The 27,923-nt window shown below is 38.1% G+C and overlaps 8 protein-coding genes across 9 annotated transcripts; 4 read left to right on the top strand and 4 right to left on the bottom strand.

Moving 5' to 3' along the window:
• Window positions 1-5: 5 nt before the first annotated feature.
• Window positions 6-4,484, bottom strand: LOC119988319 (mRNA cap guanine-N7 methyltransferase 1). 2 transcript variants are annotated; one of them, XM_038833306.1, is made up of 13 exons: window positions 4,098-4,481; window positions 3,455-3,594; window positions 3,293-3,361; window positions 3,135-3,206; window positions 2,771-2,872; window positions 2,477-2,533; window positions 2,101-2,239; window positions 1,666-1,730; window positions 1,520-1,570; window positions 1,170-1,232; window positions 790-913; window positions 618-679; window positions 6-449 (listed from the first exon to the last, which is right to left on the bottom strand). In XM_038833306.1, exons 1-13 carry the CDS (start codon window positions 4,171-4,173, stop codon window positions 351-353), a joined length of 1,119 nt encoding a protein of 372 aa, XP_038689234.1. In that variant the 5' UTR covers window positions 4,174-4,481; the 3' UTR covers window positions 6-350. The 2 variants fall into 2 exon arrangements, with proteins under 2 accessions (XP_038689234.1, XP_038689235.1); XM_038833307.1 differs by having other exon boundaries at window positions 378-511; window positions 567-679; window positions 4,098-4,484.
• A 593-nt stretch (window positions 4,485-5,077) lies between these two features.
• LOC119988799 (organelle RRM domain-containing protein 2, mitochondrial-like) lies at window positions 5,078-6,687 on the top strand. The gene is made up of 4 exons (XM_038833976.1): window positions 5,078-5,284; window positions 6,014-6,082; window positions 6,157-6,263; window positions 6,402-6,687. Exons 1-4 carry the CDS (start codon window positions 5,134-5,136, stop codon window positions 6,513-6,515), a joined length of 441 nt encoding a protein of 146 aa, XP_038689904.1. The 5' UTR covers window positions 5,078-5,133; the 3' UTR covers window positions 6,516-6,687.
• A 425-nt stretch (window positions 6,688-7,112) lies between these two features.
• On the top strand, window positions 7,113-8,136 carry LOC119988800. Its single transcript, XM_038833978.1, has 2 exons — window positions 7,113-7,608; window positions 7,918-8,136. Exons 1-2 carry the CDS (start codon window positions 7,229-7,231, stop codon window positions 7,967-7,969), a joined length of 432 nt encoding a protein of 143 aa, XP_038689906.1. The 5' UTR covers window positions 7,113-7,228; the 3' UTR covers window positions 7,970-8,136.
• A 278-nt stretch (window positions 8,137-8,414) lies between these two features.
• Window positions 8,415-11,329, bottom strand: LOC119988798 (chitin-inducible gibberellin-responsive protein 1-like). Its single transcript, XM_038833975.1, has 2 exons — window positions 11,175-11,329; window positions 8,415-10,597 (listed from the first exon to the last, which is right to left on the bottom strand). Exon 2 carries the CDS (start codon window positions 10,459-10,461, stop codon window positions 8,704-8,706), a length of 1,758 nt encoding a protein of 585 aa, XP_038689903.1. The 5' UTR covers window positions 10,462-10,597; window positions 11,175-11,329; the 3' UTR covers window positions 8,415-8,703.
• A 2,283-nt stretch (window positions 11,330-13,612) lies between these two features.
• Window positions 13,613-14,865, bottom strand: LOC119989439. The gene is made up of 2 exons (XM_038834958.1): window positions 14,827-14,865; window positions 13,613-14,254 (listed from the first exon to the last, which is right to left on the bottom strand). The coding sequence occupies exons 1-2, from the start codon at window positions 14,863-14,865 to the stop codon at window positions 13,613-13,615; spliced, it is 681 nt and encodes a 226-aa protein (XP_038690886.1).
• Window positions 14,866-16,111: 1,246 nt separating this feature from the next.
• Window positions 16,112-18,810, top strand: LOC119989281 (calcium/calmodulin-regulated receptor-like kinase 1). Its single transcript, XM_038834711.1, has 8 exons — window positions 16,112-16,282; window positions 16,492-16,847; window positions 16,952-17,105; window positions 17,363-17,489; window positions 17,602-17,687; window positions 17,784-17,855; window positions 17,998-18,198; window positions 18,337-18,810. The coding sequence occupies exons 2-8, from the start codon at window positions 16,549-16,551 to the stop codon at window positions 18,649-18,651; spliced, it is 1,254 nt and encodes a 417-aa protein (XP_038690639.1). The 5' UTR covers window positions 16,112-16,282; window positions 16,492-16,548; the 3' UTR covers window positions 18,652-18,810.
• Window positions 18,811-19,155: 345 nt separating this feature from the next.
• LOC119989283 (histone H2A.6-like) lies at window positions 19,156-20,437 on the top strand. The gene is made up of 2 exons (XM_038834714.1): window positions 19,156-19,450; window positions 20,023-20,437. The coding sequence occupies exons 1-2, from the start codon at window positions 19,262-19,264 to the stop codon at window positions 20,239-20,241; spliced, it is 408 nt and encodes a 135-aa protein (XP_038690642.1). The 5' UTR covers window positions 19,156-19,261; the 3' UTR covers window positions 20,242-20,437.
• Window positions 20,438-20,508: 71 nt separating this feature from the next.
• LOC119989282 (peptidyl-prolyl cis-trans isomerase CYP20-1-like) lies at window positions 20,509-23,145 on the bottom strand. The gene is made up of 8 exons (XM_038834712.1): window positions 22,989-23,145; window positions 22,861-22,911; window positions 22,693-22,771; window positions 21,953-22,000; window positions 21,810-21,833; window positions 21,215-21,397; window positions 21,028-21,103; window positions 20,509-20,779 (listed from the first exon to the last, which is right to left on the bottom strand). The coding sequence occupies exons 1-8, from the start codon at window positions 23,064-23,066 to the stop codon at window positions 20,644-20,646; spliced, it is 675 nt and encodes a 224-aa protein (XP_038690640.1). The 5' UTR covers window positions 23,067-23,145; the 3' UTR covers window positions 20,509-20,643.
• Window positions 23,146-27,923: the final 4,778 nt, after the last annotated feature.

Below are 27,923 nucleotides of genomic sequence, written 5' to 3'. Positions count from 1 at the left end.
AGAAGTTGCTCAATTCTCTCTTCTACCTTCACAGAATAGAAAAAAGCCTCTTTGCTTTATTTCTCCAGAATGTATAAAGGCAATTATACAATCACATTAAAGAATAAAGATGCCTTGTGTGCCCCAACTTCAGTGTAATTAATAGACACCTCCTCTATTAAATCTTCTATTTATCTTTTACATGAAACACAAATGGGAAGATAATTTAGGTTACAACAAGAATTCTACAAAAACTGACCAACCCATGTAAACCTTTTCTCATGAGCTTGTGAAAGGACAGGCCAAAAATCCATTTTGTTGTCTAGTTGTCTGGTTCGAGCACAAGTTAAGGTATATGAGGTTCTGCCAAATTAAACCTCGCTATTTATGTACATTATGTCTTCCTTTGAGATATTCATTTGCCCTCTGTCTCTTCTGCTATTTGCTCGAGTCTGGTCTGGTTGACCTCGCTGAACACAAACGAATTTATAGATCAAAGCCTAAAGTAGATGGTTATAATGCACATCAACAGGGAATGTCATCTCATATTTACCATCATCATCATGACAAGGCACTCAACACTACAATCACCCTAATGCCTCGATGAATGTATAACCAAACTACAGTGCTGTACTTACCTTCCTCAAGACGTATGACAGATACAAGTAAGCTGCTTCCCATTCATCTTGTGACAGTGTACCTGGATACCAAAGGGAGCAGGCAAGAAAAATGGTGAAGGCACATTGTAAGCTGCTTCATTGTCAACTGTCAAGCTTAAGATAACAATGGAAACAAAATTGAGATACTTACTCTGGTCTCGGTTACCATCACCTAGTGCACCAAGCCTACGCATGAGCTCAAGATACTCCGGTTTTTTCATGTACTCGTGTACAAATTCATGTGAATTTTTTACAAAAACTAGCTCCAAATCATACTGCAAAAGTTGATCGCATTCAAAATCCCAAACAGAAAAACAAGTGGATGAGGAAAAAGCTTATGGCAATAAACAATTTCACAAGCACTTAAATTGCTTTTAAATGAGGCCAGGGGACAAAAACAATCCATGTGCTTGATAAAACAAAACTCAGCTAAGAAAAATTAAAAAATAAATAAATATACCCCCTTTTCTAGTAATGATTTGAAGAGATTGAAGGGCGAGAAAACGATGTATTTTAAAATAAAAACAATACCTCTTCGGCCAATGATTTGAAGAGATTGAAGGGAACGATCCATTCAGGACAATCAACAGCATCCTGTGACAATGATGGTCTTAGTGTTATATAAAATACAGATGGTGAAGTATAATATAACCTAAAACGGGGGAGAGGAAGGGGGACAGGGATTAACTAGTAAAGGGAGGACATAGCAGGGAAGAAAACTTGGGTTTACAAATATATGCTCATAGCATTAATAGGCAAGCCAGGCATGAATATGATAGATGTTATAATACATGCCCATCAAACTTTAGTCATCCGGTAGACTTTGTACGGAAACATAATCTACAGCTCGAAAGACAAATAGAAGAAAGGCAAGAGAATACCTCTAGATGAAACTGGTACTTGATTCCAAAGGGAGTCGAAGATTTAAATTTCTGAACCACGCAGCAAAGTATGTCAGGTTAACAAAGTTTGAGGGAAGTATAAATCAAAGACCAAATACCAAACCCAACATGATAAGAAAATTTACCTTATTAGAAAATTCTTCATCAAAACGAATCCAGTACACACTATTGCCAAAGGACAGCCCTTCAGCTGCAGATTCATAGTGTAAAAAGCACCTTCTATCAATATAACTGAAGTAGTTTGACACACCCATCACCCTAAATGCTTCTATGAATTCAGATGATAAAAACACTTCATAATGCTCAATTATTATCATCTATAACAAAAATTCTCAAATGACAAAGCTCTTGTCAAAATATAAATTATGGAATGTATTTAGAGAGAGGAAAATGGCCAGCCTCAAAATTTCCATTCTCATAGGCTCACGGCCGTACTAGCACGTAATATAGGAAAGATCTCCCTACAATATGATATAGGCATAGGTACATTTGTCAAAGATGTATCAATGACTCGAAAATCTTCTTAACTTCAACTATTTCAAGAGGTAAAAAAATAATACCTTCTCTAAGTTTTTTGACAATAACATTGGCGTCTGGCATTGTTCCAATGAAGGTGCCTCCAGGACGAAGCAACGCTGATATATTGGCCAACGCACGCCGTGCACGTACCTCAGTAGACCAGGAGTAATGCAAAGCAAACTGCAATTTTTTTTTTGGTGATGATTCAGAACAAAATTAACATACATACCCAAACGCAAAAAGATGAGAATTTGTGACTAAATATCAGTCATCTGCATGTTATAGCTAAATCAAAAACCAAGTTAGAGTATTAAATCATGGGTTCAATCCCCGTACAACTGCATTAACTTGCCAAGCTTCAGGAGGGGGGAAACTAAAAATGATTTCCCCATTAATCATACAATTAAGGTCACTCACCTGGCAACTGCAGATATCAAAAGGAGCATCATCTGCCAGAACTTGGTCCAGGCGAACCTGATATTGTCAGAAGAGAAACAAAAAAGATCATTATTACTTATTCATCACTTTATACACTATTATAAAGAAACTGACTAAATGTGACAGCACATTATCAAAATAGCAAATTTCTCCAGTTATATACTCCAGCTCCTTCAATAATACCAGTTTGATCTAAAGACACACAGACGGCAAAAATGCTGAGCAAAAGAGACTGAAAAGAATAGCTGGCACAGATGTCATAGCTGGCATTACCTCAAAACAATCTCCACATATAAGGCGGGCTGGAAAAGTGAACTTTTTACGACGATGATTCTGATCTGCATCACAATTGTAACGCGTACGACAGTCTTCTATCTGCACATAGGAGTTGAACACAAAAAATAAGATGGCCGTACAACAAACATACTTTGAAAACCAAGAGGATGACAAAGACTCTGTCATTAGTTTCAACTTTCAAGGAATTATGCAGTACATTTTTGTAGTGTAAACTCTACAGTCTGTTATCATCAAACCAAAACACAATAGTTACAAAATAAAACCAATGCAATCTAGTTAATGTGCCCTGAGAAAATATAAGGAAAATGGAAGTCAGTAGTTGAGGATGTTATCACATTACCGATCCTTCAGCTATGTCGATGCCAACATAATATCCAACTTTTGCCTTATCCCATTTGATGAGATCACCACCCTGGCAGAGAAAAGAAACATTATACAGGAGTTAAACAGAATGCAATTAAAAGTTCTTTCATAATTGACATACGGGACCTCTTTTACCTTCCCACAAGCAAGATCAAGAACAGCATCTCCTTGGCGAGCATAAAGTTGGATTAGTACACTCTTTATCTGTACATGCAATCAATTTGAAAAGGTTAAAGCAAAACTCTAGCACATCATCTGCCTATAACCTAAGATTTTTCTAAAACAAATATGCAATACCCAGTTGTTAAGTTTCTTTAAATGAATGATTGGACTCGCTTCTCGTTCTTCTAATGTCTGATTTGTTCTAGCACTATAGTGGTCCGCCACCTTCCGAGCAAATATTTTTGTACTTTCATCCTCCAAAAATTGTGCATCAACTGACAATGAAAACAAATCATGTAGTTCAATATGAAAACCAACAAATACTTGTTTGGCTTCACAGACAGTACATGGAAAGACTAAATAAAACATGAATTCATTCATGAAAGTTTCACTAGCCAAGTTGAGCAACCAACTTACCCAATTATTATTCTTATTGTATTGTTACTCTATCAAGCAAGTAAACATAACTTGTAATTTTTATCTGGGCAAAGCTAAATTAGCTAGTGTACTGTGATCCTCAGGTCCAATACTCAAACCCTAAAGAAATAACCAAAAGAAATGACAACAATAAGTATATCATGAAACTACAAATCAAAATGAGGAACAAAAATTCCAGATTTTTCTGCATAATCCTTCACTTCCTAAGAACTAAACACCACAACTACCAAATTATCAAAAACCCATATCCAAAATTAATCAATCAACTACATATCTAACCAAAATGGGCAAAAATAATAAAACTAAATCAGGGCAGAAAAGGGTCATTGAAAAAGAGAACCTTCAGGGTTATACTTGAATCTGGACTGGGCCGGACCAACGGAGCTCGAAGGAGATTCTTGGTAACCACGTTTCATCGCCGATAATCCAAATGTCAATAGCGTATATATGAGTTTAGGGCAACTGGGTTTTGGGACCAAATCAAAATCAATGATTTTGCTTTGAAAAGCAGATGAACCGACGCAGTAATTGAAAGGGTATCCGACTTTTTTCTTCTCTGTTCAGTTTTCGATCAAAGAGCGTAAATTTAGAGGAAACAGGCTTTCAGGTGGAGAGAACAAGGATTCTCTGTGGGTTTGTGGCGGTGCGCATAAAGAAGAGTAAAGAAGATATGCGTTCCGTCGTTGTTCAATTACACGCGCCCAAGTGCTTGTGCTTCAGCATATTAGGGCATGCTTGTTAGTAAATTGTAGGTATTTTTGTGAATTTAAATGCATATATCTAGGCTGTTAGAAAATTATCCAAATAACACCTTCTTACTTTACTTTGTCGTATTTGTTAATACGTAATCGAGATCAACACGATACAAATTTGTCATTTGGAGATACAGGTCTAAAATCAAGCCGTTAAGTCCATACAAGATAGAAATTTGTCCACACACATACAATATAGGGTTTAGTTGTGTCAAAGCTTAACACGTGACCAAAAAAATATTTATCCTTATAATAATCGAACTCAATATCTTCCGAGTGTATACACCATTGTCTTTGTTTGCTTTGCCCGCTCTCCTTATCAAAATGACATATCAGAAATCTCTCTTTCTCCGATTGTTTATCCAGTGGCGTTGTGCATGGGTGACTTTCAGATTCTTGTTAAAAAAATATATTGGGCTCAAGCATCCACCTTTGAAACCACTCCTTCTGGGCTTCTAGGCCCACTAAAATGGGCCTGAACCCATTGAGTCCATTAAGGGGAGGTCATTTTAGTAATTAAATACAAACCTAAACCTCTCTCCCTTATTTATCTTGGAAAAAAATTCTCGACATTTGTGTTTGAAGTCTCGAGAGGGTTTTGCTTAAACCCCTCGTAGAAATAATATGGCTTTGAGATCGGCGGCGGCAGGTCAACGTAGCTTTCGCCGGTTCTTCTCAACATCTCCGATATCTTCTTTCATCCCTCCTTCGATTGCGACTAATGAGGCTCCGAAACGGGAGATGGCTGAGCCCAGCACTAACCTCTTCGTCTCCGGTACGTCTCTTTTCTACTCAAGCTGCTCTTTGCTCTTTCTGATTTCCTTTTTTTTTTTTTTTATTCTCATTACGTTTATAATTGTGTCTATGGTTTCGTTATCATTGTGATTGTGATTGGTTTGTTGGGTTGTCGAGTGAAATTGGGAATGAAGGGATAAAACGTAGAATTTAAGCATTCTGAACACGACTCATTGATTCTTTTACGATTTCCATATTATTCTTTGAGTTTTAGTCTCGTATGCTGTGTGATTCATTTCTCTTGACGAAAATTGGAGCTTTTCTAGGACTTTAATTGAAAAGTAATTTTCTTGTGGTCTTTATGGGCATTAGCTCACTGGTTTTTCTGTTGATGGTTGAAAATTTATTGATTGTAAGCATAGTTTTTTTTCCTGCCTCTAATGTCCAAGTTGGTTTATTTGATTAGTTTGAGAAATTAGGATTCTTAAAAATGCATTTAGTACTGGTTATAACCTAGGTTTTCCTTGTATAGGATTATGTCATCCGGGATTGCAGGAAATATTGTAATTTTGATATGGAATGTGTGTGATTTTTCGGTGAGTTGATCTTTAACATTAGTTTTTGGGACAAAAGGGAATTTGCCTCTTTTAGAATCAGGCCATCCAAGGGCTCAGGAAATTATTGCGTGATTTATATTTAGAATGGAATATGTAATTTTTCAATATTTTCTTTTTACTGTAATTCATATTCTCTATGAAATTTGCTTCAGGGCTTAGCAAACGGACTACTACAGAAGGACTACGCGAAGCCTTTTCAAAGTTTGGTGAACTGGTTCAAGGTATGTGGTCCTCCCTTCTTGTTGCTTTAAAATTTTCTTCAGTAAAACCGTTAACCATCAACATTTCTTTGCAGCAAGAGTAGTGACTGATAGAGTCAATGGATACTCTAAGGGGTTCGGTTTTGTAAGATATGCCAATTTAGAAGATGCTGCAAAAGGCATAGAAGGCATGGATGGAAAGGTGAGTGTGGCATTGGTACAATTTCTTTTTGTTGGTCAGCTAAGATGCTTGTAATAATCTTATTATTCTTTTTGTTACTTCCTCTCTCGTCCAGTTTTCTTTGTTCTTTCTTTTAACATGCTTTTGCATGTTTTGCAGTTTCTGGACGGCTGGGTGATATTTGCAGAGTATGCAAGACCCAGGGAACCAATGACCCCTCCGCCGGGGAACCCATATGGTAATAACATGTCTAAGCCATATGGACGCCAATAACCTCCGATGATTCCACAGGAGCCCAGTTTCTATTTTTATTGTAGTTGCATGATTCGATACATTTTATAACCTGCAGCTTGCTTATATTTGATGACTATGAATGTTTGGTTGGTGTTTATTGTTTTGTAATTGATCCACGTATAATATTACAAATTATAAGTCTATTTTTTCATCTTCTTTTTTGCTCTTATTTGTATGTGTAGCATTTGATATGAATATGAGTCTCAGATGGAGATGAAGTCTCCTGCTTATGCCCTTTTGTTGAAGCAAAATTGGCAAATTTTGAGCTCATAGTTGAGAGGAATGGAACAAAGAGAATCTTGTAATAGTTTCTCCATTACATGGGACATCATGTCGGCAGTGGTATTTAGTATCTACAACCGTACATGCACTGAAAGGCAATACTTTTGTGTGGTGGTCGTGTGTTGCGGTCCCATGTCGGCCGGTGAACATAAGAGAGAAATGAGGAGGAGATAGAAACAGAGAGGAGAGAGAAATAACAAAATGTATTTGGAGGCCCAACCTTATCCCTCTGTGTGAAAACCCTAAACTACCCCCTATATATCTCCCAGACCCCCCCTATAAACTCACGCTTGCCCCACCAGTCCCTCTCATTGGATTTCTCCACCAGAACCCACCCGCCCTCGCCACCACGACGTTCGGATAAGCTGACAATGAGAGTCTCTTGTCTTCCGTGACATTTTCTAATCACGATGAAATTTTTACTGGAATTCGTTTCTTGTTGCGGCTGCGCCACCACCACCGCTGCCAAAAACGACAGCGTCAATGGCAGCGTCGTCCTGGAATTAGGTCCGTCTCCGATCTCGCCGCTATCGGAGGAGACGATTTCGCTGGTGAGTTCTCAGCGTCGGTACCGGCGGAGGAAGCGCGGGAGGGTGGGGTCGTCGGGATGCTGTTCGGCGGCGGGTGGTGGTGAGTGGAGGCCGTCTTTGAGTTCGATTGACGAGGATCACGTCGTCATGATTGAAAGGAGAAGAAAAATTGAGGTTAAAAGGACGGTCAAGAGAAAAGGTAGCCTCCGCGGTGGTTCCGGTGATATAGGCCGCGATCGAACCTTCAGCGACGATAGCGGGTAACTCTCTAAACACGACGCCGCTTAAACTCGTTTTTAGCGATTTGGTTTAAAAACCACATAAAAATAAATAAAACGACGTTGTTTTGCTATTTTTTGCTTATCTAGTTTTGGCTAAAGTTGGTATCATCTTACATGTAAATGTGGGATTCATAAAAAAGAAAAAGAAAAGAGTTAGTAGTAGCTACAACGACATATAAATATATATGATGATACTTTTTTATTTTATAATTTATAGCATGCTTGGATTAGTTTGGTAGACAACATTAGTTGTTAATTGTAAATTAATTAATTTTTTTTTTTTTGCAGGATTCCATTTCTAGTCATGCCGGAATTCTCTCCAACACCATTTATGTTTTAATGGTATTTGGGTTTCATTTTCCTATGGGCTCTTTATGTGTACAATGTACATAGAGGAAAAATATATATATCTGTAAACTCTATTTTTCTTGTTAGAATCAATGTCCTTTGCCATTGGGTGGTGGTTGTTATATATAGAAATTTGGTATGAACTGAGATTGGAGTATCTGTATTGGTTTTGTAACGTAGAGTAGTTTTTTTTTTTTACTTCTTTTTTCAACCCAAGTTTTTTCAACCACTTGGATGATAGCTTAATGATGAATCTTTCTACGATCAAATCGTATAGATTCAAAAGGTCTTGAATTCAATTCATACTATGAACAATACCCTATGATCACGCATTGTGCTTTAACCCAACTAATATATGAGAAACTTATGTGTGCTCAATATCTTGCGAAGCACTAAACTTCGATCCAACTTACCACGTCGTTATTTGAAAGCCCGAGTTTAAATTCATATCAAATGTTCATCATTTCTTGATATATCTGTGCAGAAGCATATGTAAGCCAACAATGGCATATATGAACAGTAAAACCATGTTAACAAGAACACTATCCATCGAATTTGAAAACACTAATACAACATTCCCATCTCCCATTCCCGATCCCAACTCAATTGATATAACATTCGTCATTGCCTTATCTACCCTATATTTGTTATGCAAGAACAAGAACCCTGTGGATTAAACGAACAAGTTATTGATACCGACTACCTCCCTCTCTGTCTCTTCTGTTGTTAACGCCAGGCAGAAGCAGATATCAGCATTCTGTCCTTCCAACCTAAAAGCATAGCACCATCTTTCTCCACCAGTGTGTAATGTTCTGAGTAAAACCTTAGCAAGCTTCTTATAACCGAGTTGACGTACCAGCTCAACGGATACTGCCTGAACCCAGCCATTGTCAATCTAGACTTCCATTTGCCAAAGAGCTCGTGGCGCTCCACCCTTTCCTTCCCCTCGCAAGAAATAACATTCACAATATCCCTGGCCAAACAATGCTGCTCTACGTTGATACGTTCCTTACCGTCCCTTGGCAGTGTCACATCGATGGACTCGAACATTGCCAGATAGTACTCCTGTGTTTCTTTAAACCTGGTCAGGAAAGGGGTTGTGTTTGTGTTTGACTCTTGCTCAACCAAAGTAGTTACTTTAGGGTTCAGTGATCTGACCATCCTGAGAAGGCCATCTCTTGGATTGTTCACATCTACACTCTCATCAGGAGTGTGGTGGAGCTGCAGGGGGAAGTTCACAGCCAGTGCCTCCCCAGGCCTAACGTCAAGCATGTCCCGTGTGATGTCCGGAGCAAAAACTGGCACACTATGGAACTCCACAGGAATATTGAATTTTTGGGAGATCAATGCCAATCGTCTCCCAACTGCCTCCAATCCATCCCCGCGAGCATATCTTGAAACGGGGTCATCAATTCCTGTAATACGAACATGGGGAGGCCCACTAGGTCTTGCTGCAAGAGCTTGAAGGAGAGTCATCCACTGGGTTCCCTGCGCAATTTGAAAGTCGATGATATGGATGCGGTCCTCATTTCTACATGCTTCAGCAATGGCTCCATTGGCTGCCATGTAACCGAACTTCAAGTAAGGGCAGATTTCATACAGAATCTGCATGTAGGAAAGCAAGTCCTTGCTTTCAGGCTCCCTACACCTGAGGGTGTGATAGATGTTGGTGCCTGATTTCTCCTTTCTTGCTACCAATCCTTCTACCATGTAAGCACCAAGACGCTGAATCGGTTCTCCAGTAATAGACACTGCTCGTCTTGCCCTTTCAACCAACGTATCAAATTCACTCATGTTGTTATCAGAGAGCGCTTTCGCACATGATATCAGCAGTTGCTTTAGGTTGCCTGGTGGAACGGAGTGCATGCTTGTCTCTTGTACTGCCTTTTGACGTTTCTCAATTCGAGCTCCTTCCTCTGATTGCCTTTGCCTAGAAACAAATGATGTCTGAGGTTGAATCACACGTGAAACCTGGCGTTCCTGGCTCAATGCTCTGGTTCTCTGACCTGATGTATGTTCCCCTTTGTATTGTTGGAAAGACGTATTTGATGTTGTCACTTCATCATCATCATCGGGACTCATTAGAGCGGTCTCTAATTCCTGCAAAGCATGTTTTATGTTCCGGCTAGAACTTGTATCCGGTGAAAATGAGGTCCCACTAAAAAGGTATGGTAGACTGTCCCCACGACACTCCACAGAAGGGCTCGGCCAGTGGAAAAAACCGTTAGAGTTGAGTGAGGAGCTGTGAGGACTAACCCCTGAGATATTCTCCGTGGAGCTGTTTCGCTCCTGGCTGTCGCTCAAAGCAGTGATAGTATCACAATCAAATTGAGTTGAAAAAGGTGAATTAGGTGAGTTCCCTATCTCAAACTTTAAGGAATCAAAGAACCTATTAGGAATTGAAGGGGCAGCAGGATGAGATGAGGAGTACGATACGCCCACACCAGCTACGCTATATCTAAAATGCTGGTGCGAGTCCATCATATGAGCCTAGCATCAGCCTTGCAATGGTGATGAAAAGAAGGGATGATCACTCCCTTTTCCGCAAAATCAACACCAGGTTCACAATCTGCCTTTGCAGAACCGAAATTCGTATGGTACCACGGATAGCAAAATCAACCTGAAATTAAAATGCAAGGGAACATTGAACACCTTATAACAACTAACATCAACAACAGTCCATTCTTTTAAACAGAATAATCAATAATCCAACATCTAATATATAAATTGCAATATTCAACATCATCTGGTCAACATAACCTCAAATTATTTTGCAATCTAGCTTTAATAAATTACAGGGGGAAAAAAAGTAGATTTATTACCTAACCATTATTGAAAACCTTATTAAAAAATTTGCTATTCACATCCATTACAAAATAGCAGAATATCAGAAAGGAATTATTAGAAATTCAAGATAACAGGATCTTTTCAGAAGAAATCTAAAGAAAAGAAACAAACTTTCTATTTAGGAAATCACCCATCAATATCAATGGAGTCTATCCACAAAGAACAATCATAATTCATAAGCTACCAATACACCATAATTAACAAGAAATTCTAAGTTCAAGTCTCCATCACCTGACACCCAGTATTTAAAAACGCAGAGCTAATACGGCATACTAAATAAAGCTCATGTTCCAATCCAAAAAAAAAAAAAACTCAACTGCCTTAAACCCAGAAGCTATTCATGTAAATACCTGGGAATTTGTTTTCTTTTGGCGGAAGTCTTCTTTTTCAGACCCCGACTTCGTATTTGGGTTTCTCTGGTTTTTGCTTTTGTTTTGCTTAAGGAGGTCTTTCGAGGGTCTCCGATCGAAAGAACCAGTCAGGATTTCGGTTCTATTTATAGAAGAGTTGAAGGAATTTAGGAACAAACGGTAACGGCGAGGTGATTGTGTTGTGGGCACGGTTGACGGAGTGTCTTAACGACTGACGGCGCCGACCAAATAGAGCATCGTTATTTCGCATCGATTTCTTGGAAAGCGAGGCAGCTCTTTGCCAGAGAGTAACACACACGCTCTTACGCCATAAAGGGAAACTAGGAAAGGGACGCGTACATATAGCGTCACGCGCTCTTGTATGAGAGTGCTCCTTCGTTGACTAAATACTTACGGCAGTCCGATGTATAGGGGGGGTTGATGTGAGATACACGTGAGGAAGAGAGTGGGGCCAAGCCGTGTCATCAGCGAAATGCCACGACAGTTACCTTACCACGAACTAGTATAGCGAAGTGACACGTGGAAATGAAAGTAATCGGGTTTTTGACCCTTTGACCTTGACGTGGCACGCGTTCAAGAAACACTTCAATCCACTCATGCTTTTACCACTGTTTTTTTGCTAATGGAACTATGGAAGACCATGGGCTTCCCTGGAATCAATTGAGAGATATTGAACAAATTAAACCATATATAATAATTATTTTTTAGTAATCGAGAACAAGTACACACAAGTTTATTCTTTTGATATCCTATATAAGTTTAAATTCAAACCTATCAAGCCATGCAAGCAGAAATTTCCTACCCGAAAATGAGCCAAAGCTTAAAGAGTGGCCATAATAATATTGTTTTAAGTGAGAATCAAATTCAAGACTTTATGAGTCCATACGATTTGGACCTAGAAAAATTCAACATTAAACTATCACACATGGTTATATAATAATGTTATCTCCATTCATTATTTTTTTTGGCACTACTTGTCAGGCGAATATTATCATGACTAATTACTATTTAATTATATGTGAGGTGAAAAATGAGTTGATTGATCATGTGGTTTAATTTAATAATGAGTTATAGATGGAAAGCATGTGAACCTAATTTTGGCATCATCATGATCAGGATAAGAAATTAGAGACATGCATGCATCTACAAGTTCCAAGTTGAAGAAGAATTGGGTTCCCTTATTAAATAATGTTTCACATCTAATGAAAAAGTAATATTTTTTTTAAAAGAAAAAAAGCTGTCTAAGCCCGCTCTTATGAGATTGAATTGATTCTTTAAAAATACTTGACAAAACAATCAACACCAACGTATGCATTAACCTATCAACGACTGGTCATTCCTTTATAAATCACGTTCTCTCATAAGTTTACAACAATACATAAAATAAATAAATAACGTTTTCTTATCAAAGTTAATTTTTACCACCACTATCACTGTTGAGTCGGTACTTGAAAATCCATCCACTTGAGGACAAAACAATGGGCATATTTTGTAATTCAAAGGATTAAAGAAATTGTCACATGTTGAAATTGTAAAAGAATGAAAAGGAGAGATTTGTGTTCTCACAACTTTAATTCATGCGTTCAAAATAAGACATCCTATCCACACGTGACCAGAAAATCATTAATTTATTAAAATGTAGACACGTGGGAGTGGCGATCGGTTAATTGGTCAGATGTCTTGACATTTGAAGATTTGGAAGCTTTAAGAATGAAAGAGCATATATTGGTGGGTTGGATTTGACAAATGACCATTCATGTGACTGGGTTTTGATGATGATTTGGCACTACATTTGAATGAAATTCCGTCTATTCTACATTTCAGTAAGAAAGAAAAAGCCGCATTTGACATCTTCTAGATATCAACACTATATCTCACATTATATTCACATAACCTAACCGAATTATATATAAATAAAGTCCTAACACATTTCAAGCTCTCAAATAAGTGATGTATTCTCTAGACCTAAAAACTAATGACAACGCCGCATAAAAAAAAAATTATGTATAGACTCGTGACTAGAAACGAACAATATTTTTAATGTGTGTTTGAGCTTGGATTCCCACACTGGGCCTGACATAGTATTTGTAGATTGTCATGCTTTCATTTAATGAAGCTCAATCTCTTGTAGTTCTGTGAGACTCAATTGAACAAGTCCAAGCCCAAGCCCAAGCCCATGTTACCGGCCACAATAATTGTCTGACGCCCAAAGCCTTGTGAAATATGGAAGTGGAATGGAACTCCCATAATGGTTCAAGGCTAGCACACTAAAATCTCAAATTTCTCCATGGCTCGAGCTATATTAAGAGGGCTCGAGTTCAAATTTGAGCTGGATCCGAGCTTGGGGTTAAGTGAGTTCGAGAACAAACATGCTCACCAAAGGTTTTTTTTTTTTTTTTTGAAAAGAAAAACTTTCATTAAGAAGAAAGAACGAGACAATCAGTCTCAATTACATGAAGGAGGAATGCAGGCTTCTCCCCAAACCACTCATGAGAGTCATAATTAGATAAAGCATACTTAGCTAACGTGTCAGCAACATAATTTGCTGATCTTTTAACATGAGAGAACTTGACATGAACAAAGGAATCAAGCATATTTTTTGTAGTAGCAATACACAAACCATTCTCAGATAAGTCCACCTCGTTTCCCTCCAAAGCCTTGATAACCAACAGAGAATCCCCTTCCAGCACAACATCATGACAGTTGAGGGACTTGGTAAAAACCAGAGCCTCCCTGGCTGCAATACTTTCCGCAAAAAGGGGATTCAAAGGCCCTGGAACACAAATTGATTTGGAAGCAATGTGAGCCCCTTCCGCATCACGGGCAATTACACCAATTCTCACCTTGGAGTCTCGAAGAGCTGCATCAAAATTGATCTTGATAACTGAGGGTTGTGGAGGCCTCCATTTGGTCGGGGGCTGACTATTTCTGATGAGCCCATTCAGATTAAGGGGCTGAGCTTCTTTGTAATCTGCTAATAATGTTGTCATCATCCTCCCCACCTCCTCAGATTTAACCGAGATGTTATTATGAAGAACTTGGTTTCTCATGCGCAAAATCTGCCAAGGGCAAGTGAAAAGTCTAGTGTACTCATGCTCACCAAAGTTAATATTGGAGTATTGGACCACTACTACCTTTTTTTTGCATTATAGGGGGAAGAATGTGTGACAAAACCCACAAACCTAACTCAATGTTGATACTCTTTTTTAGTGCAATTAATCATTCAAAGATGGAATGTAAATAATGTTTGAGAGAAACATATGCACATGCACGCACATTAAACTCTCACATGGAAACCATGTATATGTGGACCCTCTCCCTCCCAATGGGACATACATGTTTGCTTCAAAATTCAAATCAATGCTACCATAAATATTAAATAGAGACTAATAGTTGTGTGTCTTTGCATCCTCCGCCAATCTTATTTAGGCCTAACAAATGCGTTGTTTATGTGAGAGGGTATGAGTTTTGTTTATAAGCCATTTGGTTGGGTTATGTTAAACTAATGTAGGGTATGAGCTTTGCTTTTAGTTCTATTTGTGAATAATTTTTATGTTTACTCCTTTGGATTTGTTGGGTTTGGTTGATAGTTGCTCTTCACCAGCTCCATCTTTTTAATTAATTTCCATACCTGTTTAACTGCCAAAATCAACTTCTTTGCACCTGCCATACATCTCTTCATATACATGTATATACATACATACATGCATGCATACATACATATATATGTATGTATGTATATACATGTATATGTATATGTATATATATAGCGTGGTGAAACTAGAGGATTGTAGCTTGTTGAAATTAAAAAAAAATAATTTAAATACTGTAACCAGAATTATAACGTGAGGGGTCCGGTATATGATTCAACCGGTTGAGCGATGCCTTAAATAAAAAAAATCATTCAATTCAAGATCAAATTTTGTTCAAAACCCCATCAACAATCCCAAAAATTGATCAAACCCACCTCGCTAAAATTCTAGAAAGCAAGAAATCTATAATTACGCAAAAATTACAATACAAAACAGAGCAGAAAATCTTAGAAGTAAGCATAGAGATTGGGCGGAAGAAGTTTAATTTAGTTTCAGATAAATAAATTGAAAATTGTAAATATATTAGGTATCCGATATTTAGACCAGCATAACATCGATTCATATCAATTTTTGACTGGCACGTCACAGACTTGGTATTTTTGTGTAATCAAACTGATGGACCGATCAATCCCGGTTCAACAGGCCGGTTCAATCCGACTTTTAAAACATTGAAAATTATTTATTTCCAGAATCATTCAATGCAAAAATAGAAAATCTAGCCCTTGTAACTTGTAAGGTAAAAACTAAGCTAAGCAGATGTATATGGTCACACCAACTACTTTTTGGGGTAGATGATCTAGGACCATGTCATAGCTTTAACGGTATATCATCATGAATACGCTATTGTTTGTTTAGCTAGGGTTTAATAAGAATTATATTTTCATGTGCCATACAAAAGAATTATTAAGATCATAAATCAACGAGTAGATTAAGTAGACGTAGTAGTTTAGTTGGTGAATCTCTTTGAAGACAAATCATATGGATTGGGGAGGTCCTGAATTTGATTCTCACACTTAGAGCAATACCCTTGTAGCATAAGGTAGGTTTTGATCCAACTTATCATATCATTAGGTGAAAATTTTTGTGCGCACTGACTCGAATGTTTTGTCGTCCGAGTTTAGAACCATATGGTAATGTATCCTGTCGAAATTTCTTTATGAAGCTGGATGTTGTGAGTTTAGCCCCATTTTAATAACTTATCCTGAGAAACTTCCAAAAAAAAAAAAACACTATTTAGTATTGACTGGGACCAGCCAGGGTCCGTAGTCTGTATTTGCTACCATATTTAGTTGTTTGTGTTGTGTTCTCCTGAAGTAGATTCCTTTTATTGGCTCTTCTTCTGTGATTCCTTTCTTTGAACTTTACTCAAAGCCTTTTTTTATTTTTTTCTCTCAACTTTCTTCGTCGCTTTCTCTCTACATTGCTTACAATTTCACTCTGTTTCGCTTCCAGAACACATGGAACTCTATGTTTTAACCGTCATCTTCTTCACAGGTAAATATGTTTGCGGTTTCTGCTCTGTAAATGATCTGAGCTTGTCGTGCTTTTGGTTGATTTCTTTTGTTGAGCATGTTTTTTTGTCTGTTTGGTTGCTCAGAAATGAAAGTAAACCTTTCAAATTGAAAAGTTTCTTGTATTAAAATGATACAATTGTGGAATGCAATTCAAAAGGTTTGATTTGGACCTGGGGGGTTAAATTGCAGGTTTGTCAATGGAATATTGGAGTCTTGTGTAGCGAATATTGAATTGCAAACGAGGAGATGAGTGGGGAATCATCTGGATTGATAATTGGGATTTCCATAGGTGTGATGATCGGTGTGCTTTTGGCTATTCTGGCGTTCTTATGTGTTTGGTACCATAGGATAGGGGCTAGCAGCTCGGGGGCAGCTAGTATTCCCATCAGAGAAAATGGTGTTGATTCATGTACTATACTGTCAGACTCAACTCTTGGTTCCGAATCACCAACAAAATCTGGACGCAATGGCATGTCGTTCTGGCTTGACGGATTCAAGAAAAGTAATGGGGTCTCCATGTCAGGGATACTAGTGTATCCATACAAGTATGCTTCTCTTCTTACTTGTGCAATGAGGAAATATAGGTGGTCGAAATATCGACTCGTGTACTTTTATGATTATAATTTTGTTCCTGATAATACTCATCCAGGGATCTGCAAAAGGCGACTGGCAATTTTACAACCTTAATAGGAGAAGGTGCATTTGGTCCAGTTTACAAAGCTCAGATGTCAACTGGTGAGACTCTAGCTGTTAAAGTTCTTGCAATGGATTCTAAGCAAGGGGAGAAAGAGTTTCAGACAGAGGTATTATTAGTCTTCTATCATAACCATGCTGAGATTCTTAATTTCATGGAAAATCATTTCTGTGAGTCATTCCCATAGCCCATGTTACTGCCCATTTTCTGTTTCAATCAAGTTAAATTATCCAGAGATTAGTATATGTTGCAAATCATGAGCATGCTTGACGAACTTGACTACGGCCCCTGGGGAAGATGTACTATAGTCTTTTACTGTCACCATATGCTTCATGTGTTTTAGCCTTTCACAATCATTCATCACAGGTTATGCTGTTGGGAAGGTTGCATCATAGAAACCTTGTGAATTTGGTTGGATACTGTGCAGAAAAGGGTCAACATATGCTTATATATGTCTACATGAGTAAAGGCAGCTTGGCTTTTCATCTGTACAGTAAGTTGACAATCAACTTTTTGTCGAAAAATCGACTGGAAATTAGTCTTTCTTTGAGTAGTACATGCCCATTCTATGAAACATAATATGCTTTTCTTCCTCAATAATGCAGATGAAAGTTATGAACCCTTAGACTGGGATGTGAGGGTCCATATTGCTTTAGATGTTGCAAGGGGCCTGGAGTATCTTCACGACGGGGTAATCTCTCCCCTAAAAGACTTAAAAGGTGAACTGTTTTGTATTTGGTGGCATTCATAAGCTTGTGATTAATAATCTTCTTGTTTCGACTTTCAGGCGGTTCCTCCTGTAATTCACAGGGACATAAAATCTTCCAACATCCTGTTGGATCATTCTATGAGAGCAAGGGTCTGAAAGTCCCAAATCTTTTTTCTTTCCCAGCAACTTCATTGAGATTCTTGTCAAATAGCCATATATTTGCATTCCTCATCAATTAGTAGTCTGGCTTTCAAGCTGTTTGACCGTGTTCAATTGTACTGTTCTTGAGCAGGTATCTGACTTTGGACTTTCAAGAGAGGAGATGGTAGACAAACATGCTGCTATACGAGGAACGTTTGGATATCTTGATCCGGAATATATTTCTACGAGAACCTTCACTAAGAAAAGTGATGTTTACAGTTTTGGCGTTTTGCTTTTTGAACTTATAGCTGGTAGAAATCCTCAGCAGGGTCTCATGGAGTACATTGAGCTTGTAAGCCATCTCTCTCGATTCTGATAAAAATGTTTGTCAAAACCATTCAGTTACTTTTACCTGTTCTCGAGCTTCGATCAATCATATCTGTTCTGTTTGTTGACAAAGTTCTTAACATATTTGTGCCATGGTTAACAGGCAGCAATGAACACCGAGGGGAAACTCGGGTGGGAAGAACTCGTGGATGCTTGTCTTGATGGAAATTTTGATGTACAAGAGCTCAATGAAGTCGCTGCTCTTGCATACAAATGCATCGGCCGTTCCCCAAGAAAACGACCATCGATGAGGGACATCGTGCAAGTGTTATCGCGGGTGGTTAAATCAAGGCACAACAAAAAGCATCACAAGAAATCCCTATCTGCCACAACAGATGAAGTTTCCATTGATATGACTCCAGTCTCTGAACATCGAAGAGAAGAATCTACAGAAAGTAGTGATACATATCAAGTCTAGATGATGAGGTTTCCCATTTATTCATTTTTCACATCTTTATTTTGGTTCTGGTTTGCTTTGTTAATTGTACATACCTGAGCTTCAAAGGGATATCTTTTTTGCCAGCAGACTTAGCTCTTTGTAATATTGCTGTAATAATACTTATTATTATAAGCGGGAGCGGGAGATCGTGAGTTTAAGTTTTATAGGTGTTTCTATTATCGAAATATGCGAGATGAATCCAATGAACCCAAGAGAGTCCAACCCAATAATGTCATCTTTGATATACTTAATAATTGACAGGGGTTTTTTTGTCAATTCGATCAGTCACCAAACCCAGAATACCGGAATACCGGACCCCTGCTACGCAGACAACTAGCAGCGGTGACGCACCTAATCTTCAATCTTAACCGTCCATTCAAATTTAATCAACCGCTACGGCACTCGATCCTGTCACTTCGCTCTTATTGGTCCATCTCCTTCACGTCTTCCCTATATATTCGTCATCGCATCCCCTTGACGATCAACAATAACGACGCACTATTTTCACATATTGCTTGTGTTTTTTGCTTCTTCTCCAAGGCGATCGTTCGTAGTTTCTCTTCTTCTTCTGTAGCTTTTTCGCGTTTCAATGGCCGGCAGAGGGAAGACTCTGGGATCTGGAGCCTCGAAGAAGGCCACCTCGAGGAGTAGCAAGGCAGGTCTGCAATTTCCGGTCGGTCGTATCGCGAGGTTTCTGAAGGCCGGGAAGTACGCCGAGCGTGTTGGTGCCGGAGCGCCTGTTTACCTCGCAGCCGTACTTGAATACCTTGCTGCAGAGGTAATATTTGTCTTTCTCTATGGGCGAATGTTTCCATGTGCTTGTGCATCTCTTTGAATTTTGAATTCTAGGGTTTCGAGTTTTGGGGATTTTATCTGGAAATCATCGTAATAATGTGGGAAATTGTGGTTTTTGGGTTCGTTTCTCCTTGAATGATATGGGTTTTGGATCCTAATTACAGTGAAATTTTGGTTTTGAACTTGTTTTCTTCTATTTTTCCGTGAGTTGGGGGTCCGAATTGATGAAATCGGTTCAATTTGGGGTTTTACTGCTTCTGGTGTTTTAAATTTAACAGGGTGTATCGTGTCACAGTTAAATTTTAGATTTTGAACTTGATCTGATAGATCCTCATCGAATTAGGGGTTCCAAATCCATTAAATCAATTTAATTTGACTTGTTTGAAATTGAATTGCGTCTCTCCTATGAAATTCAGTGATTTTGCCCTTGTTAATTAACAGGTGTACGCTTGTGTTGTCCCTACGTGAGATTAGGGTTGTGGTTGGTTGGATTTTTCTGATAGAGTTTGTGAAGCATGAGTTCTTCGATGTGTTCTGATTTTGTGTATCGAACAGGTCCTTGAGTTGGCTGGAAATGCTGCCAGAGACAATAAGAAAACGCGTATAGTGCCTCGCCACATTCAGCTGGCAGTGAGGAACGATGAGGAATTGAGCAAGCTGCTTGGAGACGTGACTATTGCCAATGGTGGTGTGATGCCCAACATCCACAACCTTCTTCTCCCCAGGAAGACTGGTGCTGCAGGCAAGGCATCAGGTGGAGATGATGAGAGTTAGGAGACTGAATAGTGTCATTGATGTAGTGTTTTTTTTCCTATATTTCTCTGTTCTTGTAGTATGTAGATCTAGATTTCAATTACTTCAGTCCGTTCGTGCACGTTTAGTTGTAGCATTTAGAGCTCTTGCTAGAAGTGATGTGAATACGAAAACACCCAACTATTATGGTGTTCTTAATGAAAAATCTTCCATAAATTCATTCTACTTATCCTTCATATTTTGTCTGATTTTCAAATGGGATTTCCATATATGTATAGCCCATTCATCTGAAATTTTGAAAAAATTCTGCCTTTGATCCAAATACAAAACCATGATTGATAATATATAGCAAAATCAATACACATTAATTGTAGAACTGTCTAACATCATCTGTATGAATGTCAAAGAAAAGGTACGTACTTTCTAAGGTATTTCACCACTATCTGATATGGTCACTTGGCTTTTAGGCATTCCACTCTTACTTCCTTCAGCTTCAATCTTGTAAATGACATCCATCCCAGAAATCACCTTCCCAAATACGACATGGTGCCCATCCAACCTACATAATTGTAACCATCAAAAAAATGTGGCTTGAAGCGGGAAAATGCAGTAAAGAGCCTGATCATTAAGCTAAGTCATTTGGTTCAGAGCTATACGTAATAGAATAAATCATCCCAAAGGTCAAGCGTCAAGCAATTGAGAGAGGAACTTCTTATTTAACAATTCAAGGTCACTCAGAATCCTCACGCAACATGTCTATAATCTAATATTACGAGCAGATAATTTCCCAAAAATAGCATAACATACCAGCTTGTTATCACAGTAGTGATGAAAAACTGTGATCCATTGGTATCCGGCCCTCCATTGGCCATTGATAGCAGACCTGTTTAAGGAGGGACATAACAAATTACTACAGTTTCTTATTTTCATCCCTGCCAAGGAAAATATTACTGCATGAAATGCGAATGGTGCTTGACGACTGCAACTCAATTACCTGGTCCAGTGTGTTTCAATATAAAGTTCTCATCAGCGAATTTCCCACCATATATTGATTCACCCCCTCGTCCGTCACCACGTGTAAAATCACCACCCTGTATCATAAAACTGGGAATAATTCTATGGAACTTGCTTCCTTTGTAATGGAGAGGCTTTCCATTCATCCCAATTCCTTTCTCTCCTGCAATGAAACTATTAAAATGGAACAACATGAACAATGTAAAGCTGCTTTACACCAATAAATCCATGCAACATAGAAATGTTCGTTCTTCTCACTGACGTCTTTCACGATTGTCATTCACAACTATAAAACGAGGAATACCTGAATGATATAAATACTGATTACTAAAGAAGCATACAGACTATGGACGTCTACCCTAACGTTCAAATAAAAGGATATTCGTTAAGGGTTTTTCCTTGAAACAACTTCCAAATCTTAGCACATGTTAAATAAAAATTGAGTCAATTCTGACAGTCTCCAAAAAAATCATGTAATTATTGTTCCAAGTCAAAGAATGAGCTTTGATGAAAAATGCAGGCTGTATAGCATTTCAAGATCAATAGTAAGAAAGGGTCAAAAGTTATTTGGGTACCCGTGCAGAGTGCTCGGAAGTTTTCTGCATAACAAAAGTGTATAATCAGCACCTGCTCTAAGAAGATGACTTTACCAAACAATATGGTCTAATAAACTCATGAGGGAATGTTCTCTCATCTCTGTTACAGTTGGGCACTATACCTACGGTTCTGGGAACTGTCTTTCCAAAGAGGCCCATGATCACACGTCCTGAGAAACAAGAAACATGAATGTATTATACTTCCCTTTGAAGTATCCACTTGGGGATTCATAATGAATAACCAGAATATGTGATTCTTGCTGGAAAAACATTGTAAGTGAACAGAGCAGAGATAAAATTTAAGCAGCCAACTAGTCAACTACCGATATCTAATGTCTCCACAGTTTGATAAGAACGTTGAGATAATCCATTCCCATAACAACAGGATTGAAATAAGTAATTAAAAAGCATGCCGAAGAAATATCTATAAGGCTACATAAAGTATGGTTCACTTTTGATCCTTCAATTTTTTCAAAGGTGATGAATCATATTTGATTTGTAATAACATCATTGGCAAAAAGTAGACAGTTACAGAAAACAAACCAGAGATTAAGGAAATATCAAACCAGCATTACCCCGAAAAGAAAAGAAAATACTAGCAATATTACCACACAAGCAGCATCATTTTAATTATGGCAATCCACAGAAAATGCTTCTCCGGTTCTCCTCTTTGATATTAAGAAGACATCCTTGTAATGGCTTTCTCCAGAGGTAACAAAAAGATTTATTGAATGCAAATCCATGATAGGAGCAATCCGGACAACCCAAAATGTAACAATTGTGAAACATTATCGGGTAATAACTCACTAGCTCAGCATACAATTTTGTTTTATTTTCATAATTTGCAGTTATCAAAACATACCCATAGGTTTTCCCCCAATTTCAATGTCAAAGTACACTTTGTGTGTCACTTCTCGTAAAGCCTCCTCTGATTTCTTTTCCTGAATTAAATATACAAATTCACATACTGAGCGCAAATGCACAATCTTTCGCAATCATATCACAGAGGAAAGGAAAAAAAACCTCCTACCTCATTGAGCTTTCCGTCATTAACTTTTGGTTCTGCGGAGCTTAATTGATTCTGAAACAACAATTCAACAGATCAATCGCAGTTTCTATTCATTGAAGGTAACAAACAGAAAGGTTACGGAGACGTACCTGAATGAAGGCAAGGACTCCGAAGAGAACCAACATCCATACGAGAGCGAGCGAGACCAGTCTGCTGGTTGAGCTCATCTCACCCTGTCTTCGAGATGCTAAATTACGACCTAGCCATGACCCATGATAATTTGGCAAAACACAGAGAGCTAAATGGGCCAAATTGCTTGCAAACTTTTAGCCGCGGTTAGAATACGAAGCGCAGCGCAAAGAGAAAGGTCGCCTTGAATGGGGTCCACCATAGAGTCCACGTCACTAGGTGGTAACCGCACCTGCTTTAGACTGTTCAGATTGAACTTTGACTAACAAAGGAAGTCCAGTATATATTGGAGTTTGATGCGAACTTGTTTTTAACTACCAACAGATTCTGAAGTTTCAAGAATTCTATTACTTCTCTACGTGTTCGACAAAATGTCTAGCCAAGAAGAAGAGGAGGAAGAAGAAAGTCCTGATATTCCAAGCATGAATCTGTTTCTACAAAAAGCTGTTTATGCTCTAATGGCTGAATTCGGTATACAGATAAACCCCAATCCCAATCCTCCTCTGGAATCCCAACAAGAGCCTTCAAGAAGTAGTATTCGGTCCATACGTATTATTGGCCCTGCATTGCCAATGAAGAAAAGGTCATTTGAAAGCATTGGTGGGGATGATGATTTTGAAGAAAATGAAAAGAAGAAGAACAAGAAGGAAGATGAGAAACCCAGAAGAGGATCGGCACAAGATTCTGAGGAAAATGAGAGAAGGAAGCAAGAAGAGGATCAGGAACCACGAAGTGAACCAGTTGAAGATTCTCTGGAAAGTGAGCAAAAGATGGAGGAAGATGATCAAAAACCAAGAAAAGCCAGTTGTGAACAGGCCCAAGATTCTCAGGAAAATGAGAGAAAGAAGCAAGAAAATGATCATGGACCAAGAATCGAACCAGCTGTTCAAGACTCACAGATAAATGAAAATGAAGAAGAATACAAATTTGCTGCTCTGATGTTGCTTACTTTTGTCGCCAGATACATTGACTTCTGGAGACGCCTTACTCATTATGATGAATCCAATAACTATCTTGTATCACCACCCAATGAATCCGACTACTCTTCCTTGCCATTCTATGATTTCCAGTACACTCCAGCCGTGCCAGTGAGGAGACGCCTATTCAACTTGAATGATGAAGCTGATGATTATCAGGAACCAACAATTGCAGAAGGATTAGGAGGGCGTCTTATTAGTGTGTTTTTTGATACAAGAGCACAAATTAGCTTCTTGAGAATCCTTTCTGAATACATGAATGTGAACAATGAAGACCCGTCTGCGAATAGAAGTATCCCCGTTGAGTTCATCACAGATTGGTTTCCTCAATCTCATGCTGTTCAAGTGTCAGATGTGTATAATGCATTCGAGTTCCTCGAGAGGCAGCACAAGGAGAAACTGAGGCAGATTAAAGAAAAATCAGATTACTGGGACCAATATGAACAAATGGCATATGAGTATGGGAGTAAGATTTGGGGTAGAGGGGATAATGTTGATGTTAATGTTCCAGATGAGACGACAGAGGGGAGGTCGATAAGGACAAGGTCGACGACGGGGGTGGAGATACGGGAAGCCAATGATTCTCAGATTGCACAGAATGGGACTGAGAAGAGTCCGGCGAAGGACTTGAACGACGCTAATTGGACGCATTTGGATACTGAGCTTGCAATCTTTGATAGAGCGATTGGGTACAAGTTAAGGAATGGCAGGAACCCTTTCCCTGATAACAGTGACTTAGCTGATTTTATTAAGAATTGGCTTCAAATTGATGTTCCGGTTAAAGAATTCAATGAGTTGATTACGCATCTGAGGAAGAAATATGAAAAGAGAGCTGGAAAGAGACTTTTGAATGAGAGTTCTTCTGAGGGTAAAGATCAAAAAGTCCTTGACTTTGCACTTAAGATATGGGAATAGTACAGGCCTCCAAATTAACTGGTTGTACAAATTAAGGAATTGAATCTCTCTCTATCCATTGATGACAGAATTGTTTAGTTAGGTTGTAAAGACTATAGAATTCAAGAATGTTCATCATTGTTTTGAATGATTGTTCTGCATCTAACAATTTCTTCCCTACTGCATTGATTTTGTTTTCATCTTCATTATGGTAATGCGCTCGTAACCTCAAATATTAGTGATAATGAAGTTTAAATTCTCCTATTCTCATATGGAATGGTCTTTTGGGATAGATGTTGTTGGTGCTTTTCCCACTCATAAATGGCCCCCGAACCCACACAAGTCTCTAGATCGTAGAACTTGTCCTCTTATCCTAAGACTGTTCAATTGCGTCTGTAAATATTGATTGGTGCCGAATTTAAGGGTGCATGTACATGGTTCTCCCGAATATCCTTGTCAGAAATAAAATCTAAGACTTTAATCTACCTATCGTTGTGCAAGTCAAGGTGGACTACAAGAAAACAAATCAAAAAGTTTCCTAATCTACATCGGGTGAATTAGGGTTTTTGTTTTTTAAAATGACGAGGGAGATTCGAACTCTAGTCATTAAGGTGATACACACTATTTTTACCACTCTAACTAGTGGTTCGGACGTGAAGTGAATTAGGGTTTGACAAAATGAAGATTACTATTTTTTTAATTTTAAAAAAATAAAAATACACTATTTGACAACCAAATCGGATGAATCAACTTGCGATTCAACCGATTCTAGCAACACTGTTGAATACAACCAACTATGAACTCCCTTTATGGTATGAGTTTGGGATGAACCTTTTAAATCGTTAAACTGGAATTATAGACAAGAATTGTAGATCCCTCGGATCCCTTGCAGTGAAGGTTATACGAGGGAGTTTAGGAGCAAACCAGTCAAGGTGTGAATGTGTGATATTTGTGCCCAACAATATATACGCCAAAAATTAGTGTCCAACTGTTCTTGCTTCCTTGGGCATTGATGGTATCTCTCAAGAGTCAAATCAAAAGCATTAAAATGGGATTGCATGATATTGGAAGACAAAGGACCCAAAAAGTCCACACCATGATGTACACTCTTTCTGTGAAACCTAGAAAATGAGATAATGGGCCGAACCCAAATTATTGGATTGGTGGGAATTGGCTTCTGTTCAATCATTGTTGGATCTCCTGGAGACGGCCCATTGGGCCAGGTTTTTTTTTTCTTTCTAGATATTAATATTATAATATGTTAAATTGGATATTACATAAACGAAAGCACTACAAGTCCACAATTATCCATAGAGAAGTGTGGAGACCATTTTGTATTAAATGATCCACCACACTTCTCTTCATACCACTTAGATTATGAACAATTATAGATACCAAAATTATGGACATATATCATTTTGGTTACATGAATAATCGTGGGGAAATTTTATCTATACACCACAAAAACATTATCTTTACACAATTTTTAAATTTTTGATAATTTATATAGATATCTTTGTATACAATGACATATTAATCCTTTTAAAACAAAATCATACTTTATGTCCTTAAACCTCGACGATGCCTCCTCCTCCCTCCCTAACAACCTCGACGACCTCGATTTGCTGCTCAGATATGGTGTACTCCATCAATCAACTGCTATTGTGCTTTCTCAGCCCGGTCCTGGTTCCGCCTAGAAAAAAAAGAACTTCCCACTGATTTTTGGGGTTCTCCAAAAAATCCGAAGCTTTCTTCGTCCTCTCTGAGTTCTCCTACTGAACTAGCCAAGCCTTAGATTTTTAGGGTTTTTTATTTGGAATATGTTCACGAGAAGAAGGCTCTAAAATTAGTCCGCTAATTATTGAATGTTGAAGACGATTTGTGGCTTTTGGTTTGGGAATTTTGCATTGAATTCAATTGTTGGTTTTGGAGATTGGGATTGATTTGGATAAGGAGGCTTTTCAGAAGTTCTCGTGAGGAGGAAGAACTTTGTTCATTCTAATTTTTAATTTTAGCATTATTTTTTGTTTTCTGTATACCACATGTGATTTTTTTATTTTATTTTAGTTTTTAAATTTAAATTTAAAATTTTATTCTGCCATGTTTTTTTTTATTTTAAAAATGACATGTCAGTGCTGATCAGATTAAAATTGCCACGCGACACTCTGACGAGACTCCAACATCCATGTGTCATTTTCTGGTCAATGATTGACCTGTCGTGAGAAAAAATACAATAGTGTGTGACCAAGTTGAGAAATTTTAAAACTTGATGATTGAGTTGAATCAAGTCTTATCTTTCGGTGACTAAATTGACTATTTTCCTTTTGGTGGGTGCTTTGCTAATATTTTTAATGTTGTATAAAACCATGGTAATTTAATCTTTGCACTATAATTTTGTATGTAGACTTATAACTTTTTGATGTAAACTTAACATGTTTAAAAAGTGATGTAAGTGTCATGTTTTTGTACTGTGTATAAAGTTTCTCATAATCGTGTCATGAGAAAAGGGGTGAAAAAAGGCCTTATCAATTGAAGCTCATTAGTTCAATTACTTATTCTAAGCAATCATAATCAAATAAAGAGAAGGCTTGTAAGTCTTGGCTGCTAGGAGATGGGAGAACTAAGAGTCAAAGATCAATTGTAAATGAAAAGGAAGACAAAATAGCAGTGGGAAAGGAATGAACACGTCCATCCAGTTTTATTTGGAGCTGTCTTTGATCCGTCTCAGAAGAAGTTTCCTGGCAACTCAACTCAAGGACCTGTAGACACCCAAGAACAGCAAAAAAAATTAAAAATCACAAAAGAACAAAGACCATCTTACCTCTTGGATATAACATTTCAGAGTTCAACGTTACTTAGATCAATGAAAATCAAGCAAATGTGATCGTGATTGGGCTAATAATGATTACACAGAACATCTTTGCATTTTAACAAGCACATATATTCTTTCATAACAAATACAGAAATCCAAACAATTTCGAGAAACAAAACTTGAAAAGTGAAACAGCGTGCATGAGAATGGTT

Source organism: Tripterygium wilfordii, chromosome 21 (genome assembly GCF_013401445.1).
Source record: "Tripterygium wilfordii isolate XIE 37 chromosome 21, ASM1340144v1, whole genome shotgun sequence".
Lineage (NCBI taxonomy): Eukaryota > Viridiplantae > Streptophyta > Magnoliopsida > Celastrales > Celastraceae > Tripterygium > Tripterygium wilfordii.
Note: the sequence above shows the minus strand (reverse complement) of the source record. Positions and strands in the feature narration are given on the sequence as shown.

Bases quoted from the DNA above. Each gene is read 5' to 3' on its own strand.
- LOC119988319 (XM_038833306.1), bottom strand. From the start codon at position 4,173: ATGAAACGTGGTTACCAAGAATCTCCTTCGAGCTCCGTTGGTCCGGCC. The intron at 1,571-1,665 runs GTAAATTTTCTT...TGCGTGGTTCAG, and splicing joins ATGAAGAATTTTCTAATAAG to AAATTTAAATCTTCGACTCC. The intron at 680-789 runs GTAAGTATCTCA...TTTGGTATCCAG, and splicing joins TGATGGTAACCGAGACCAGA to GTACACTGTCACAAGATGAA.
- LOC119988799 (XM_038833976.1), top strand. From the start codon at position 5,134: ATGGCTTTGAGATCGGCGGCGGCAGGTCAACGTAGCTTTCGCCGGTTC. The intron at 6,083-6,156 runs GTATGTGGTCCT...ATTTCTTTGCAG, and splicing joins GTTTGGTGAACTGGTTCAAG to CAAGAGTAGTGACTGATAGA. The intron at 6,264-6,401 runs GTGAGTGTGGCA...CATGTTTTGCAG, and splicing joins TAGAAGGCATGGATGGAAAG to TTTCTGGACGGCTGGGTGAT.
- LOC119988800 (XM_038833978.1), top strand. From the start codon at position 7,229: ATGAAATTTTTACTGGAATTCGTTTCTTGTTGCGGCTGCGCCACCACC. The intron at 7,609-7,917 runs GTAACTCTCTAA...TTTTTTTTGCAG, and splicing joins ACCTTCAGCGACGATAGCGG to GATTCCATTTCTAGTCATGC.
- LOC119988798 (XM_038833975.1), bottom strand. From the start codon at position 10,461: ATGATGGACTCGCACCAGCATTTTAGATATAGCGTAGCTGGTGTGGGC.
- LOC119989439 (XM_038834958.1), bottom strand. From the start codon at position 14,865: ATGGCAGGTGCAAAGAAGTTGATTTTGGCAGTTAAACAG. The intron at 14,255-14,826 runs GTATGGAAATTA...TGCCCTTGGCAG, and splicing joins TGATTTTGGCAGTTAAACAG to ATTTTGCGCATGAGAAACCA.
- LOC119989281 (XM_038834711.1), top strand. From the start codon at position 16,549: ATGAGTGGGGAATCATCTGGATTGATAATTGGGATTTCCATAGGTGTG. The intron at 17,106-17,362 runs GTATTATTAGTC...CATTCATCACAG, and splicing joins AGAAAGAGTTTCAGACAGAG to GTTATGCTGTTGGGAAGGTT. The intron at 17,856-17,997 runs GTCTGAAAGTCC...GTTCTTGAGCAG, and splicing joins ATCATTCTATGAGAGCAAGG to GTATCTGACTTTGGACTTTC.
- LOC119989283 (XM_038834714.1), top strand. From the start codon at position 19,262: ATGGCCGGCAGAGGGAAGACTCTGGGATCTGGAGCCTCGAAGAAGGCC. The intron at 19,451-20,022 runs GTAATATTTGTC...TGTATCGAACAG, and splicing joins TTGAATACCTTGCTGCAGAG to GTCCTTGAGTTGGCTGGAAA.
- LOC119989282 (XM_038834712.1), bottom strand. From the start codon at position 23,066: ATGAGCTCAACCAGCAGACTGGTCTCGCTCGCTCTCGTATGGATGTTG. The intron at 22,912-22,988 runs GTACGTCTCCGT...TTGTTGTTTCAG, and splicing joins GAGTCCTTGCCTTCATTCAG to AATCAATTAAGCTCCGCAGA. The intron at 21,834-21,952 runs GTATAGTGCCCA...TTTGTTATGCAG, and splicing joins GACAGTTCCCAGAACCGTAG to AAAACTTCCGAGCACTCTGC.